Raw genomic sequence first — 16,687 nt, forward strand, 5'->3', positions numbered from 1 at the left:
CTGCTTAAATTTGGCTTAACTTCTTGAGGCTATCCTGTGTCCTACCTGGACTTTATTGAATTCTGACTGTTTTCCTAAGGCTACAGGGTTTTAGTGACTTAACTCTTAGAAGATACGCTCCTGAGCCTTTCCTGTACTGACTCTCCACAATTTTAAAAGACAACTCCCATAATGTTTCATCTGAACTGCCAGGAGACTGATACTGTTTTCATTTTGATGAAGTCCATTCTCATATAGACTCAGCTATTTAGAAGTTGCTGCAGATCCACATACTTTTATTCTCAGTCACACTTCAATGCTTCTCTAATTTCCTGACTAACTTTACACATGGAATCTGAGGCATTTCAGAGATGTCCAAGCCTGGATGTCATACCACAGACATCCTGGTCTTCAGCTTCTTACCTGACAGCTTTAATTTTGCTTCATGGATTCCTCTTCCTCACCTTGTTCTTATCCTGTAGACCAACCTTGCTTTCTGCCTGGGGCTTTCTGAGAAGCTGTCTAGACACTGTGTGAAGTGCCATCTTCTAACATGGCAGGCAGTTCCTCACTAGCATCACAAACTAAATAATACCAAGCACTGTGTCGTGCCTATTGCCATCGTCTGGGATAGCCCAGGGATAGCCCAGACTCAGGGGAACACCAGCCCACCCTCTGGAGCTTACCTGCCAGGTAGTTTCACCCCTCTCACTTTACTTCCCATCTGCCCTGAAACATTCCTTCTAAATGTGTGTTAGGAATCTGATTTCTGGCACCCCACTGAACAAGATAGTATTTTAAGATCTCCCTCATGTCACTTTATTATAGCATATACCAAATCACCATTGCAGTCTTTCTGGGGAAAGTTAAGTCTTCCTTGCAGAGAAATGTGTAAAGCTAGTGGTGACCTGTTTTCTGCAAGGCAGAAAGTGGCAGATTGTCATTTACCGGAAGCTGTGTGGTTTTGGGTTTACAAGCACTGTGAGAAAACCAAAACCCCATGTAAATTAATGACTGTTCCCCTAAACCCTCATGAATTCTTAAATCCAGAGGATGTTCCAAAAGCATCCCTGGGAAGTACTGGGGTATTTGGTATGGGTCTGGAGGTGAGGCCTGAGGTGAAAGGAGGTTGTCTTCTCCCAGTTCATTCCTGACAGCATTTTTGGGGTCACTTTTTCCCATGCTGAGACTGTACTGAGACAGATATAAAGAGGAAGAGCCAAAGTCCCGCATGCTGAGTTTGGAGAAATGTGAGCTGCTCCTGCCCTCTCTGCACAGCTTCTCTTGTGCAGACTTTACGATTGTTGAGTCCTGATCTTGCCTTTGTGCTTTCTTTTTTCCAGGCTTTGTTCCAGTTATCCCCAGAAGCTGCTGGTCCCTGTCTGGATCACAGACAAGGAGCTAGAGAACGTGGCTTCATTTAGGTCATGGAAAAGGATTCCTGTGGTGGTGTACAGGTAAGCACAAAACCAAAGCAGTGCTCTTCCCCAATCCCATGACAGCTGCCCTTTTCCTTGTAGGCGTTGTGAAGCTGTTAGGAGGGCACGCGTACAGGGCTTTGGAGCAAGAGGCGACAGCAATAGCTGTGTTCTGGTCTTCACGGTGTGTATTCCTTTTGCCTCCTACCTGAAAACATGCTGCTCCCAGGACTCCTTCTCCCAGCACACACACCAGCCTCCCTAGGCTCACAGTCTGTGACAGTAGTGCAGGGTGTTCTCCAGAAGGGAGAACCATAGAATGACAGAACAGTTTGGGTTGGAAAGGACCTTAAAGATCACCTAGTGCCACCCCCGCACGACAGGGAGGGCCACCTTCCACCAGACCAGGTGGCTCCTAGCCCCGTCCCACCTGGCCTTGAGCACTGCCAGGGATGGGGCACCCACAGCTGCTCTGGGCAGCCTGTGCCACATGTCTCACTACCCTCACAGTACAGAATTCCTTCCTAACAGCTGATACAAATCTCCCCTCTTTCAGCTGAAAGCCATTCCCCCTTGTCCTGTCACTACAGGCCCTTATAAGAAGTCCCCCCTCCAGCTTTCCTGTCAGCCTCTTCAGGTACTGGGAGCTGCTCTAAGGTCTCCCTGGAGCCATCTCTCCTCCAGGCTGAACAACCCCAACTCCCTCAGCCTGTCTGCACAGCAGAGGGGCTCCAGCCCTCTGAGCATCTCCGTGGCCTCCTCTGGACTTGCTCCAACAGCTTCATGTCTTTCTTATGTTGAGGGCCACAGAGAAGACTTACAGGTTTCCGGGCTCCAAGCACACGTTGCTGGGCCAAGTTGAGCTTCTTATCCACGAACACCCCACAGTCCTTCTCCTCAGGGCTGCTCTCCATCCATTCTCTGCCCAGCCTGTGCTTGTGCTTGGTATTGCCCCAGCCCACATGCAGAACCTTGCACTTGGTGCTTCTTTCCCACTTTCCGTTAGATCTAAAGATGTGGGTGACTTTCCTCCTACAGGACATGCAGCAAGAGCACTATGTCAAATCAAGGTTCTCTCTCTTTGAGTTTCAAAATTTTTTCACAGATTGGTACTTGCATAATGGCTGCTTAGAAAAGAAATCTTTGCCCAAAGGAGCCTGCTGTGTGGCCCAGCTCTCAACTAGGTGTTCAGGCCTGGATATAACTTTTAATACTGAAGTGCAAACCACTTCTGTTTTGATGGAGTTCTGAGAGTTCTGACGCCATTTAGGTAACATAACAAAATGTTTGCATGTGGCTGAACTTTGTTGGTTCATTAGCTGGTAAATATTCCCTGGTCAGCCTTCCAAAAATAATCTGTCCAGGGGGATGCAGGAGGCTAGGCAGCAAATAAAGCGGGGCTTTGCAGGGTAGAGGGGTGGTTTCTCATTAAACGTGTCCTCAGGGAGACTGACATGTTTGAAGCAAATGGGAGGCTGGTGGAATAGGTGCACACAGCCAGTGTGCATGTTGTAAATAGAAGTTATGATTGCTAGCCTTAGACTCTGTGTTAGCAATTACTATATCCAAATATAAAAAATTTTGAAAATATCAGAGCTGTCCAACAAAGGACAACCCTGGGATGCACAAAAGCCGGGAAACAAAACCAGTGCATTTACAGGTACCTTAACTCTGCAGCTTCATGTTATATAGTTTGCTGTTAGAAGCTGGCAAAACAGAGTGTATTACTTCTGGAAGAACTAAATTCTGCAGCAGAGTAATAATGAGTGCTGCTTATCGTATGGAGCCTTTCTCTCTCTGTAGACAAGTCAGCTAAGTTAATTGTATTTGTGATTACTTTTGATAAAAATGACAGTCTCCAGTGCCAGACCATAGTGTACCTCCCCAGCCGAGGGCAAAGCTGTGTCTTTTTGCTGCTTTAACGTTGTTCCTTGCTTGATAATACCGCTGTAATGGTACCCGGTAATTTAGAAGCTGAGCTGCAACCCTTTGCAGCCTGGGATCAGATGAGAAGATGCCAACAAGTGATGTTACAAGTTGGGACAAGTGCTTGCCCATGTGTATCTCTCACTTTCATGCACTCTTTAGCCTTTGCCCTCAAGATTGAAGTCTTTTGGCCAGGAGGCTCCATGAGGGCCATGGCTTCTTCTGGAGTGCCTTGTGCTGCATGAAAGGGGAAGAAATGAAAAGCCCTACACTCAGTTCCTCCTCCTCCTCGCTCATAGTTCAGGAGAGAGTGGAGAACCCAGCTGGAGTGTGTGCATCCCTGTAGGGACCTCTGTAACCGTAAGACTGGTAGACTTCAGAGCTTTTGGAGAGCAACTCTGAATTCACTGGGTCACAGTTCAACATGACACCAAAGTACCACATGATCAGTTTTCTATAAAATCTGTAATTTAGCTGTTAAGCAAAGCAGAAGTTCAGGTCTCCATCTCTGAGTCCTCAGTGGAGATGTACAGCAGAGATGCAGGAGCCTCCAGGCACAATTCACTTGTAAAACAACGCCAAGGATGCAATTAATTATTTAGCTGACTGCAGAGGCAGACGGGCATTGTATGCCAGCCGCTCCTTGTTACTACTCTCTGTCTATACAGCCACCTTGAGAAGACCTTGGGACTATGTTAGGGAGAAAGCTCCTCACAGACACTCAGCATCACCTTGCCTTGTTCATGCTGCAGTGGCTGTTGGGGCAGCAGCGGGAAACCAGTGGGCGTTGCTCCAGCACCATGGCTGAGTGCTCAGTCTCGGGCTCTTCAGGTCATGCCAGAGTGAGCCAGGAGTTTAGCTGAGACTTGAGAGATGAAAGCACTTGTAGATGTGCCTCTCAGCTGGGAACCTTTAGGTGACAACTGTGTAAACCCTCTCTCGGCTTTTTCTTGTTTTAAGCTAAGCTGTTTGACTTTGCATTGTGGATGAGCACTTTGACAGCCAGAAAGTAACAGAGAGGTGACTTGATGCTTTCTGGATGATTGTTATGGGCTAAATAGCATGTACTGATGGTATCAGATGCACTTTAGCCTTGTGCTCCAAGCAAATCTGGGAGTAAAAGCTCAATTCATAAACTACAAATGCACCGCATACTCTGGCTTCAGGTTCTTGAGTCATTAAAAGTAAACTGAGGTGCTCTAAAGAATAATGTTGTCAACATATGTTAAAACACTATGGCACCTTCTGCCATTCCAGTTTCAAGAAAGGAGCTTTTTCCTTTGAAGAAAAGTTCCACAGCAAGGGCCAGAATGGTTCATATGTTTGTGGGTTTACAGGAGACCACAGAGTCAAGCTATGGGGGCCCCCCTGACCTGGAAGCTCACTGCAAGCTCAGTTGCGGTTTTGATTTGTCTGCTGGCATCTGCTATACTTCCTGCTTGCTAGTGACTTCACGCTCATCAATGGTGGCCGTATTTCCTTGTGTTTATTGGCATGTCACTATGTCTGTTGAAACTGGCTACCTCAAGGCCAACCTCTGCCCAGCATTTGTTGCAATGCTGAGAAGTTTGTGCTACAAAGTTTTCTGAAGCCGTAGGACTCTTTGGCTATGTTTGTAGTGTTACCTTAAGCATGCTACCTCTGACTTCAGGTGGCCTACACAGCTAAGCTCTTCTACCTCCTGCACCCCAGACAGTGCCATTGCATCCAAATGCCTGTTGGGAGCAGCCCCTGGCACAGCATCTGCATTTCCCCAAAACGTGCTCAGGCACTGTTTGGGTAAGTGCTGGTTGGCACAGGCCAAAACCTGTAGGTGTGTTAACAAACAAGCTTGGATGATCACAGGCTGGTGCTTAAGTCCGCACCTTGGCTCAGTTTCATTTACTAGTACAAACAAAGCCTTTGCTGCTGTCTGTATTGACCATACTTGAGCGATCCTGAAGACAGGAATAGATCTTCTGGGAGTGACTGCTCTGTAAGTCACCTTGCAAAACAGAACAGCAGCAGAGAGCGCTGAAAGAAAAAGGAGCTCACAGTATTCTGACTTGGCTGAACGTGAATATTATTTCTTTGGAAGTCTTCAATTTAAAGTCTTCATTGCTAGTGGCTATGAGATGTCACTAACGATAATATGTTTTCTGCATTTATTGATAAGTTGCCTCAGGAGAATAAGGGAACATTGTCTCTGAGAATCAAGACTGTTCCCGCAAAATGCGGTAGCTGCTGGTGAGATACTGTGCACCGCTGTTAGGATTGAGTTCAAAGCCTTGATGCATTTTCTTGGTGTACTGCCTTACAGCAAATGACATGAGTAGGCACTGTCATCTTCTGTGGAACAGCAGGGCCTCTTACAGGGTGGCAGCATGAGAAAGAGATACCTTCAAGAGTGCTTCTATTAGCCCTCGCAGGCAGCTAAACAGCCTTTGAGCAATGGGTTGAGGTGTGTGCTGGTGTGTGCTTTAGGATCTAGAGCATTACGTCCCCAGCTCTGCCACCAATGCAACTTCTGCAGAGCTGTTAACCTACAAAGAAAAGACAAATACTTGGATGTTGTTTGTCAGGAGCTTTATCTATATCTTTGTTATTACTCCAGCTCATCTTCAGAGAGGTGCTGCATGAGGGGTGGTGGGATAGGGAGGGGCAAGCTCTCTTCTTGTAAAGAACTGAGGTGTGGGGCTGTCCGATCTATTACCCTGTCTCCAAGAAGAGCCAGGCACTGTGAGCAGCATCTCGGGGAAGTGTAATAAATGGGACAAGTATGCAGGTATTCTTTCCTGGTGCATCTTTGGAGCAGCCAATATCTTAGATTTCCTACAACGACTATTCAGAAGAATGTGTGGTCATGTTTCATGGTCACTTGGTGGACCCACCTTCCATGACTTCAATGTATTTTGGAACCAGTTTATACTTCCACATTGCACTGTGGCAGAGTCCACTGTCTGTTTTGTTGTTGTCTGGAAAATAATTGTTAAACATATGGCACGACCATGCCAGTACCTGTTTGTGTTTCTGTCAGGGAAAAATAAGACTAATCTTCCAAATGCACATTTTTATCTTTTACGACCTTTTATGCCTCTCACCCATTCTTGTCCTCTTGTGGTGGGGAGTTGTTTCCTACTTAAGTTGTCCCTATAGCAAAGCTCTTCTATACCTGTGATTGTCCTTGCCACCCTTCTCTGGAGGCTTGAGTACGATGTTATCCTTTTTGAGATGGATTGGTGAGAAATTTGTGTCATTTTGAAGATGCATAAGATGTGATGCCATCATATTTTCTGTCTTACTCTTATATAAATAACTGCTAGCACATTCTTAACTGTTTTGCTTCTTTTGAGCGTTGAGCTGAGGCTATTTGAGAGCTCCCCAATCACCTCAAAGTCTTTGAGGTTTGGCTGCTGATTTGTACTGAACTGCTCTGTGTCATAGCTGGGGTTATGCTTTGGTCATCTTTAAATACTTTACATTTATTTATATTAAACACTGTGCTCTCTTTTTATCACAAGGTCCTTTGCAACCTTTTCCAGACAGCCATAGACTCTCCTGGATAATTCTGTATCACCAGCAACTTTGTCACCTAATGGCCCATTCCCTTTCCAGGCCACTTGTGAATGACTTGACTGGTGTGTTCATGTGAAAAAAGAACACTTACTCCTACCTCAGGCCTTCTGCTAGGCATCAATAAGCAGCAGCCAGGATGGGCTGTTTCCATGTTTTAGGGGTTGCTAATAAACACCAGCTCGGGCCTCCACCCAGAAACTAACCAGTCTGACGCGAGTGAGCTAATCTTTCCAGCTTAGAAGTGATAAATGAGATGGTTTAACAACAGTATGTACTTTAAAGGAGGAGGAAAAAGGAGAATGGGAGAACAGAACAGCTTTAAAATAAGTATTACTTTACCAAGGTACAACCATAATTATTTAAAGTTCTCCCCTATGGTTTAATGTTTAGATATTTACATATCTATATACAATAATATGCAATTTATATAGTATATATTTATAGATAATAGTATATATTTGTATATCATTATAAATAAAAACAGTTCATTAAAAGCTAAATAATTGGCTGCAGAAACTCCCGTTTCATTTTAGTGGTAGTTGATCCCCGGGCACAGCCCTCGATCCTCAAGGCGAGGCCCAGGGAGCTGCAGCTGCCCCCGGAGCTGTCACCATCCACTGGCACCAGCTGCTCCCAACAGCCGCTGCAGCGACCTGCTCCTCTGCGATCTCATTTTGCCGGCTGTTCCAGCTCCATTAGCCGCTCCTGTGCTGTCTTCTCATGTTCCTCATGGCCGTGACACGAGTGACAGCTTCTGTGTCACTACTGCTGTTATTCAGTAATGGTTATTTGAAATGCCCTGCCCTGTTTCAGTGCTTGAACGCAAGAGTAAATGCAGCAGACAAAGTGAGGGGGGGTTGCACAGGTGTTGACTGTACCTAGGGAGAGTTTGCTGGGCTTGTTTCTCACCTCTCCAGGTGAGGCTTCATTAGGCTCTCGCTTCCTTTGCAGACATGTGCGCAACGGGGCAGTGATTGCACGCTGCAGCCAGCCTGAAATCAGCTGGTGGGGCTGGCGAAATGCTGATGACGAGTATCTTGTGACATCTATTGCCAAAGCCTGTGCCTTGAACCCTGGAGTAAAGGTATCTGGTGGCATGCCACACAATGGGAGCAGCGACGGCAGCGAGGCCTGTGATGCTGACTTTGGTGAGACAGCTCGCTCCCTTCCCAGTCTCCTAAACATGAATTAGTACTTTTTACACCTACGTGTTGCTGCTAACAGGGCTGTCACAGTGCAAGGTTTAAACCCAATATCCAGGTCGATAATCTGTGCCCTGTCATGCCTTAACAGCGGGGTGTAGGGCAGGTCCCTGGGCTCATTCACAGCCATTGCTGGGGGGCACTGGAGGCCTGTTGTAGGAGGGAGGGAGGTGCTGGGAGCTCAGTCCGTGTCTGTCTCTGCAGACTCATCCCTGACCGCATGTTCAGGCGTGGAGAACGCAGGAGCTCCTCAGAAGCTGCTGATTCTTGATGCTAGGTCCTACACTGCGGCTGTGGCCAACAGAGCAAAGGGAGGTGGCTGCGAATGTGAAGGTACAGAGGGCTAAGTGCGTCCTGGAACATCTTCCTCTTGGACCCCCTTTGTCAAGGGGGTCCTAGAGCACAGCGGGGGGTGGGGGTGGGGGTGTGTGTCAGCATCTTGGTGCTCAGTCTCTAGCACCACGTTCCCCTTCTTGCTCGTGCAGTCTGTTATTCCGTATTTATTGCTGCTGGCCCACAAGGCTTTTCTAGAAAAACTGCCTACCTACTGCTGAAGACCAGAAATGGTACTGTGAGGGGACAGCTGAACTAAGTGTATGGAGGCAGTTGCTGCAGTGACAGCAGCTTTCTGAATGTTTCCATCTCTGTTGCGTTTAGAGTATTACCCAAACTGTGAAGTCGTGTTCATGGGCATGGCCAACATCCACTCCATCCGTAACAGTTTCCAGTATCTACGTGCTGTCTGCAGTCAGGTGCCAGACCCCAGCAAGTAAGTGACTTTTCTCTATCTGAGTTTGACATCATATCTGTCAATGTCCTGGGAGGGGGTTCCTTCCCTTTTCCTTTTTCTTGTCCCAGGTTTCTACCTCAGAAAATGGAGGGAATGTGCTCACAGTGATTGAACGCTGCTTATTTTCACCCCTGGTAATCCAGAAGGGGTTGCAGCACTGCCTCAGTGTCACTTGGTTGTGTGTATCCTCTGAGGGTTTGTAAAATGTAGAGTTGTATCTGGGAAAAATTGAAATTAGGGGTTCGATTCTTTGTACTTATTCTAGGCTGGCTGGCTCCTCTTGAGCGTCTTTTAGAAAAGACTGATTTCCATTGTGGACTCCAAAAAGACTTCAGTTAAAGTGTATGTATGTATTTATTTATTTATTTATCCTCCCACTGGAGAGCTAAGCAATTGTTTTCTTGCTTTTTGCACACCTTTTAGCTGGCTTTCAGCCCTGGAGAGTACCAAGTGGCTGCAGCACCTTTCTGTCATGCTAAAGGCAGCAGTGCTGGTCTCCAGTGCAGTTGACAGAGAAGGACGTCCAGTGCTGGTTCATTGCTCAGACGGCTGGGACAGGACTCCGCAGATTGTAGCACTGGCAAAGATTCTTCTGGACCCTTACTACAGGACCATGGAGGTATGGGTTGTGCTGGGCTGCTCATTCATGTCTGTTCAAAGGCAGCTTTTTGTCTCTGAGTCTCCAGAGAAAGGAGCAGGGTCACATTTGGCAGTAAGCTTAGTGTTGTTTCAGAGCTACAATTGTGGGTGTTGGGTTTTTCCATGTTCTTTTCCTGCCTGTTTTTGGTGAATGGTACATCACTCTTCTGCCCAGCTTGATGAAGTACTGTGGAAAATAACTTCTTGTGTTCAAGGTTCAGTTGGTTCCCTGCTCCTAATTGTGCGTGTTGTCCAAGCTTTTTTCTTGTATAGAAATAACAGCTGTTAGTTTGTGTTTGGAAACCTCTGACATTCAGGTTTGACCCCAGACCAACCACCAATGCAACCTGCTTTCCAGCCCTTCAGAAGGCCTGCGTTTACCTGGCGCGAGTGGCAGATGGGCTTTGCCTTATCCTGCTGTGTGCCTACAGAAGAGTGTCAGCAGTTAGTTTTTTCTTTTATTCACAGGGCTTTCAGGTGCTTGTTGAATCAGATTGGCTGGACTTCGGTCACAAGTTTGGTGATCGCTGTGGTCACCAGGAGAAGGTGGAAGATCAGAATGAGCAGTGCCCAGTGTTTCTCCAGTGGCTGGATGCGGTTCATCAGCTTCTGAAGCAATTTCCTTGCCTCTTTGAATTTAATGAAGCTTTTTTGGTAAGAGATATGCATGCAAACATCTCTTTATCCCATGCCAGAAGTGAGTAGAGGCAGAGGGAAGGCCATGATATTTTACAGAGAGTTGTAGCTGAAAGAAAACAATAGTTGAATTCTTTAAAAATGGCCAAGTGTCTGAGTAGTGCTGGGACTCTCTGCTGGCATTCCTGACATACCTTCACTGTGTGGGTCCAGCCCTGCCCTTCAGTTGTGGTATTTTGACCTGGTTCTGTATGTGTGATGCTTCTGCCAGCTTCTCTTAGCTCCTTGTAACTTCCTCCTCCCTTCCCAGCGCAGGCTCAGAGGACCTAGCAGACTGCACAGTGACAAAGGGTTTATATTCTCTGGTTCCTTTCAATTGCTTCTTCTGCAGGTCCCTTTCTAGCCCAGTGAATTCAGATACCATCAGCAGCACTGTTTTGATTAAAAGCCTAATTTGCATATCTCAGCAATAGGAGTCTGAAACACTTTTTAAAAATAAATTAGGGAAACAATAGCTATTAATCTCGGTCTTATCAAATAATATAGGTTAGGGTTATAGAGGGATGGGTATGGTTTCAGTTGACTGTTGCTTTCACTTTTAAGTCTGCTCTGTGTGGAAAAGGACAACAGTAGGGTCACCAGCTGGGTAGGAGGTGCGGGAGCCGTCCCAGAGGAGTGCAAGACATTTCCCCTGCAGACGGGAGACACCATTTCCCAATGGCCCTGACAATAATTCCCCTTCTAATGCTGCAGGTGAAGCTGGTGCAGCACACGTATTCCTGCCTTTATGGGACCTTCCTTGGGAACAGCCCCTGTGAGCGAGAGATGCACAACATCTACAAGCGTACCTGCTCTGTGTGGTCCCTCCTACGGGCTGGCAATAAGAACTTCCACAATCTTCTCTATATGCCGGGGTCCGAGCAGGTCAGTAGAGCTGCTGGCCCAGTTTTCCAGGCTTTTCATCTGCCAGGCACCAGGGACTGTGTGGGGAGAGTTTGGAGGGGTTTTCTTTTGCGTTCATCTCTGATTGTAAGTGGTTGTTGCAGGTGCTGCATCCAGTGTGCCACGTACGAGCACTGCATGTCTGGACAGCAGTGTATCTCCCAGCTTCCTCGCCACATCCTCTGGGACAGGATGGCATGGACATTTACCTGCCCCCTGGACCTCAGAGCCAGGAGTTCAGTGGCAGATGTTTGGATAGGTAAGAGCCTAGAGCTCCAGGCCCAGGTTGCTGCCTACCCACAGGCCTTCTTTACCTCCTCACACATTGCAGTCCCTCTGTTTTACCTGTTGTTCTCATCTTTCCTGTGGAGAGCAAGAGCTCTGTAGCTCTTGTCCCAGCTACTTGGAGAAGAACCTAAAAAAGCAGATGGCAAAGGCCACGCTATAGCATTGTGCTCATGCTGCTGTACCGCCCTTCCCCACCCACCCTGTGATCCATAATTAGGAGCATTTCCCTTCCCTCGCCTCAGTTCTGACTGAAATGAGGGAAGTTTCAGGGGTTTTGTTGTAAGATTTGCTTTGCTTTTGGGCTCTAGATTACCAAAGACAAGATCTATGGATGACCTGCTCTCGGCTTGTGACTCCAGCAGCCCACTGACCCGCACGTCTAGTGATCCCAACCTGAATAACCACTGTCAGGAGGTCCGGGCAGGCCTGGAAGCCCGGCATGCCGCTGCTGAGGGAGCTGAGCCACACTTGAGTGAAGGCAGTGCGGTGCATGCAGGAGAGACACAGCAGGTGGAGGAGCAAGAGGAGAACGCTCCCCTGCAAGCCAACAGCACTTGTAGCAGCCATGCTGAGCACGCAGGACATAGCAAACAACTGAGTGGCTGGGCTTCTGTGCCAGCAAGCAGTGGCTCTCTGGAGGCAGAAAAGGGGAGCGAAACATACATGGAGGAACTGGATGGCACATGTCCAGCTCCAAATTCTTCTAGACAGGAAAATGTTGACAGGGTTTCCATCAGTTCCAGAAAGTTCCAGATAGAAACCTGTCCTCAGGAACCTTTGAAGACTACTGGCATGGTGTCCAATGGAGGAGACTGCCCCATGAGAAGTGCCACCTGCCAAGACATTCCCAGCCCGGTGTCCCTGGCACCAAAAGGGCCTAGTCATGACATCCCGAGCCCTGCCCTGGGCATTCCCTGCCTGGATGAAGACAACAGCAAAGGTGATGCTGGAAGGAGTGCGCCCTGCAAGGAGCCTGGCCGGCTGGGGAGAGTCCCCCTAGAGCAATGGCGCAAGCCCATTTCCCAGAGCCAAAGCAGCGAGTTCTCCTTCCTGGGGTCCAACTGGGACAGTTTTCAAGGAATGGTGACATCACTCCCCAGTGGGGAGCCTGCACCCAGACACCTCCTCTCCTATGGCTGCTGTAGCAAGAGGTTGAGCAGCAAACCTCTGTGGGCACCGGGCCTGTGCTTCAGTGGCCAGTGGGCTGCCAGGGAAGGTGCAAAGCCCTCAGTCTGCTCTGGCCATGGCGGCACGCATTTTGCAGGCCCTGCAGGGAAGCCCAGCCATTCATGGCTACCCTGCCACCTGAAACAAGCGTCTGGTCCCAAGCACGTGCCACCAAAATGTCCTTCTCCTGTGCCTCCTCTCTACCTGGATGATGACGGGCTCCCCTTCCCCACAGACGTGATTCAGCACAGGCTGCGGCAGATCGAGGCCAGCTACAAGCAGGAGGTGGAGCAGCTGCGCAGGCAGGTGCGAGAGCTGCAGCTGCGCCTGGACATCCGCCATTTCTGTGCCCCTCCAGCCGAGCCGCCGATGGACTACGAGGATGACTTTGTAAGTAACTGCCTCCAACATCCCAACTCTGGCAGTGTGGCTCCAGCAGCGGCGGTCCCTGTGCCCCCCCTCACATTGCCCTTTCCAATGCACAGTTTGCAACCTCTTACTTTTAGGTTGAGCGGTTAAGGTTGTTCCTATGCTTTCTCAGCCCTGCTCCCCTCCTGGCCATGTGCCGTGCCCTCATGCTGCCTGGAGGTATCTCTGCTTCTTGAGAGCCAAGCAGTGGCTCCTACAGTCTTGAATGCTTTACCTCTTCGTATGGGGAGCTGTGGAGCCACCCACGTGTCCCTCACAAGCACTGAGCATGGCCAGAGTGGGGAGTGCCCTTGGCTGCATGACTGAGGCAGCTGAGGGGATTTGTGACTTCACCTCTTCTTGCAGACATGTTTGAAGGAATCGGATGGCAGTGACACTGAGGATTTCTGTTCTGATCATAGTGAAGACTGTTTGTCAGAAGCAAGCTGGGAGCCTGTTGATAAGAAGGAGACTGAGGTATGTGTTCTGTTATGGCAGTTGTAATGCAGCAGGGGAGGGTTTCTTTGCAGCTAACTGTGGTGGTTATGGCAGCAGAGCGTGGTCTGGAAGCAAGGCAGAGAGCAGCCACCCTTGTCCTTTAACACATCCTCTGTATCCTCTGCTGCTGCTGTGCCCGATAGAAAGGGACCTGTGGGGTGGGCTCACTCTGAGCTAGCCTGTTGTGGTCCAAAGCCATGCTCAGCCTGCACTGGGGTCCTGAGACCTGGTCGTTGTCATGTCATCAAACTGAAAGCTGATGAGGACTGGTGTCTGCCCTAGGTCACACGGTGGGTTCCAGACCACATGGCCTCTCATTGTTTTAACTGCGATTGTGAATTCTGGCTGGCCAAGCGGAGGCATCACTGCAGGTAAACTATGCTATCACTGTAGTCCCACTCTTCCTCTCAGCCTGTTTCTCACAAACCTCACAAAATGCCTGTCTGTGATGTTTCATCCCTCCAGCTCCCAGGAGAAGGTTTTAAGTCATTATTTGCCAAGCCTCCCAAATTCCCCGCTGACTTCCATTCTGCATTGTTTCTATTTTTCCAAGGCCTGTGATCCTTCTCCTGGGTAGTGATGCCCATTAGTCCCTTTTTAGTGCTAGCCAGTTGGCTTGCTCTGGGAGACTGCAGTATATACTTTAAGAAGCCTGTTGACATATCATAAGCCTCATCCCTAAACTGGATCCTGTGTGCTTGCTGAAGTTTTGCTGTGGGTTCCCAGGTCTCTTTTCACTGGTTTTCTTGCTCCTTGACAGGAACTGTGGGAATGTGTTTTGTGCTGGTTGCTGCCATCTAAAGTTACCCATCCCTGATCAGCAGTTGTACGACCCCGTCCTCGTTTGTAACTCCTGTTATGACCACATCCAAGTGTCTCGTGCCAGGGAGCTCATGAGCCAACATCTGAAGAAACCCATCGCCACAGCTTCCAGCTGAATGCCAGACAAGGGACCTGTCTAAGCCCAGCCTTTTCTCTCGTGGGTTGGAAGGGTGACTCTGCCTCCACTGTAATTGTGAAGGCTTTTGGTGCAACACTTGAACACCAAGCTTGAATGCACTGTCTTCAGCAGTCTTACGATCAGTCTGGAGCAGAGGAGTTGAGATTAGAGGGTATGGTGTGTGTCCCCACTCTGGTACTGGTGGGCCCGTACATTGTAGTCTTGATGATCCAGGGCTAAAGAGAGGATTGCAACCTTTCTCTTTTGTGGGCTGGAAAGCAATGTTTTCACAGATACTGCCTGTACAAAGTACCCCCAAAGCAATAGCAATAGAAAGGCATGTTTAGAACCAACTCCCCCTACAAAGGCAGGCTGCTGTACGAGAAGGAAGAGGGCAGGCTCCAGGTGGTACCGTGTGCTTTGGAAGGGCCTCAGCCTGGGCCTCTTGGTTCTGTAGATTCTCTTTCCATGAGTGTGATTTGCGATCAGCTTGGTGAACAAGACTCATTAGCCATCACTAATTAATTTTCTCTTGTGTGTTGAAGAGAAATTCATTCCAGCTGAAAACGGGCCGAGCAGATTTTGCCCGTTTTCATGTTCTGCTGGGATTGGTGAACACACTTGACTTTGCCCCTGCCCCCCACCACTGTGAGGAGATGGGAGATTGGCTTTTTCACTTCTGCTCTGCCCGTCTACTTTGTCTGCAGTCGTATCACAGCCTGGTGCTAACACAGGAATGGCACCCTGATCCTCTCCTGGCATGGAAACAGAACTTGTGTTCCTGTGTTGCTCCTCCACCCCTTTTCTGCCCTCAGCTCTCCACTTCCTACTGCTCTTTATCCTGAAAACTTGATACCTTGAGGGTATAGGCCATAATGTGTTGTTTTACCTCCTGGAATGTGCTGTCTGGTGTATGTGAGGGTTTCAGTCCAAATGCTGCTATATATTTCTGTGCACTTAATGTAACCCGAAGAAGGGAGAATGAAGCATCGATACCAAAATGGGGGTGGGGAAGGACACTGGGTGACATAGACACTATGGTCTGTGCTTTTCACTTCAGGATGTACAGCCAAGCTACAGTGATAAACATGACATGTGGCATCTGTTCATGGTGAAAACAATCTCTCTGACTTGCCCCAGTGCTACCTAAAATGCCTCTTGAATTTGACTTCTTTTTGTCTCCTGTACAGTGGTCAAAGTTCAGAGTTGCCAACTTGTAGTTGCCTCTCTACTTCTTTAAACTAGAGAGCAGGAATCCTAACTCATTCTAAGGAAAAGGAACTGGGTTTAGAAAGCAAGCAAGCTTTAGAAAGAAAAGGGGCTTTTAATGCCTAGATTCCTCGGGGAGTATCCATCCTGCCTCCTTCCTAAGAAATCTGTGGATATTAACAAGGAAGAAGAGTTTGAAAGCGGGGCATTTCTTTGCAGAAGTGCAGGTTTTCTTTCCAGCTAAATGACAGTGTCAGATACGTTCTGCACCTCATGAGCTGAGACTTCTGTGGGGTGGGGAGGACCTGTGAAGACATTTGGTCTACTAGTGAGGCTAAGTACTGTACACTGTTGTCATCTCCCAAATTTTTTGCTAATGGTTTGTCATCTGTGTCGGAAGGAATGGAATAATGACCCTTTCCTGCACTTTGATATGTCAGCCTCTGGTTTTGTAAATCCCAATAGTGCAAACAAAGCTAGCATCATCTGAAGACCCTGTACTTACTTGGACTCTGCTTCTTTTCCATACTGGGAACAACCAATATGGCTTTGGGAAGAGAAGGCACCTTGCTTCAGATTCTCCCCTGCCTTGTACCTTGCAGTCATTGCCAGACATGGAAGAGCGACAGTTGGGCTGGCAGAAGAAACTGGATTTGCTCCTGTTTTGCACATGTTAGAATGACTGCAAGCACTAAGGAAGCCAGAAACTAGGTACTCCTGGCCCTTCCGTTCAGGCCATTAGTCCAAACTGCTTTTAGCTCTTGTGAGTTTCAGCGTCACAATGTGCTGGCCAAAAACTCTTAAAATCAGTTTGATAGCATTGTGACAAACAAAATGTGCTGTACAACTCAATACAGTCAAAATAAAATCTCTATATTAGTGCTGCTGTGTTTGGACCCATTCTTTTGTTTGTGGTGAATTACTGTTGTTGCACAGTGCTTGCCATGCTGCTTTCACTTCCTGCTTTTTCCCTTGCCGTTAGGAATTTAGTATCCCTTCTCACAAATAAGAGCCAAGGGTAGGACACAAGGCATGCCTATGCTATGGTCCTCTGCTCTGAGGCCTTCTGCTCTTTTCCAAACAACCCTGC

At 48.1% G+C, this 16,687-nt stretch overlaps 1 protein-coding gene across 5 annotated transcripts in view; it reads left to right on the plus strand.

Moving 5' to 3' along the window:
• Nucleotides 1-16,479, plus strand: part of MTMR4 (myotubularin related protein 4) — a 57,775-nt gene extending 41,296 nt beyond the window's left edge. For all 5 annotated transcript variants that reach the window (XM_080388509.1, XM_080388510.1, XM_080388512.1 and 2 more), the window contains 12 exons: nt 1,323-1,436; nt 7,830-8,026; nt 8,285-8,413; nt 8,738-8,849; nt 9,294-9,489; nt 9,978-10,163; nt 10,899-11,069; nt 11,192-11,346; nt 11,684-12,932; nt 13,317-13,427; nt 13,731-13,819; nt 14,209-16,479. In XM_080388509.1, coding sequence (XP_080244635.1) covers nt 1,323-1,436; nt 7,830-8,026; nt 8,285-8,413; nt 8,738-8,849; nt 9,294-9,489; nt 9,978-10,163; nt 10,899-11,069; nt 11,192-11,346; nt 11,684-12,932; nt 13,317-13,427; nt 13,731-13,819; nt 14,209-14,386 — 2,887 coding nt within the window. In that variant the 3' untranslated portion in view covers nt 14,387-16,479. The remainder of the gene's footprint in view (nt 1-1,322; nt 1,437-7,829; nt 8,027-8,284; nt 8,414-8,737; nt 8,850-9,293; nt 9,490-9,977; nt 10,164-10,898; nt 11,070-11,191; nt 11,347-11,683; nt 12,933-13,316; nt 13,428-13,730; nt 13,820-14,208) is intronic.
• The last annotated feature ends 208 nt before the right edge of the window (nt 16,480-16,687 follow it).

The sequence above is a fragment of the Falco punctatus genome, assembly GCF_963210335.1.
Source record: "Falco punctatus genome assembly, chromosome: 1".
NCBI lineage: Eukaryota > Metazoa > Chordata > Aves > Falconiformes > Falconidae > Falco > Falco punctatus.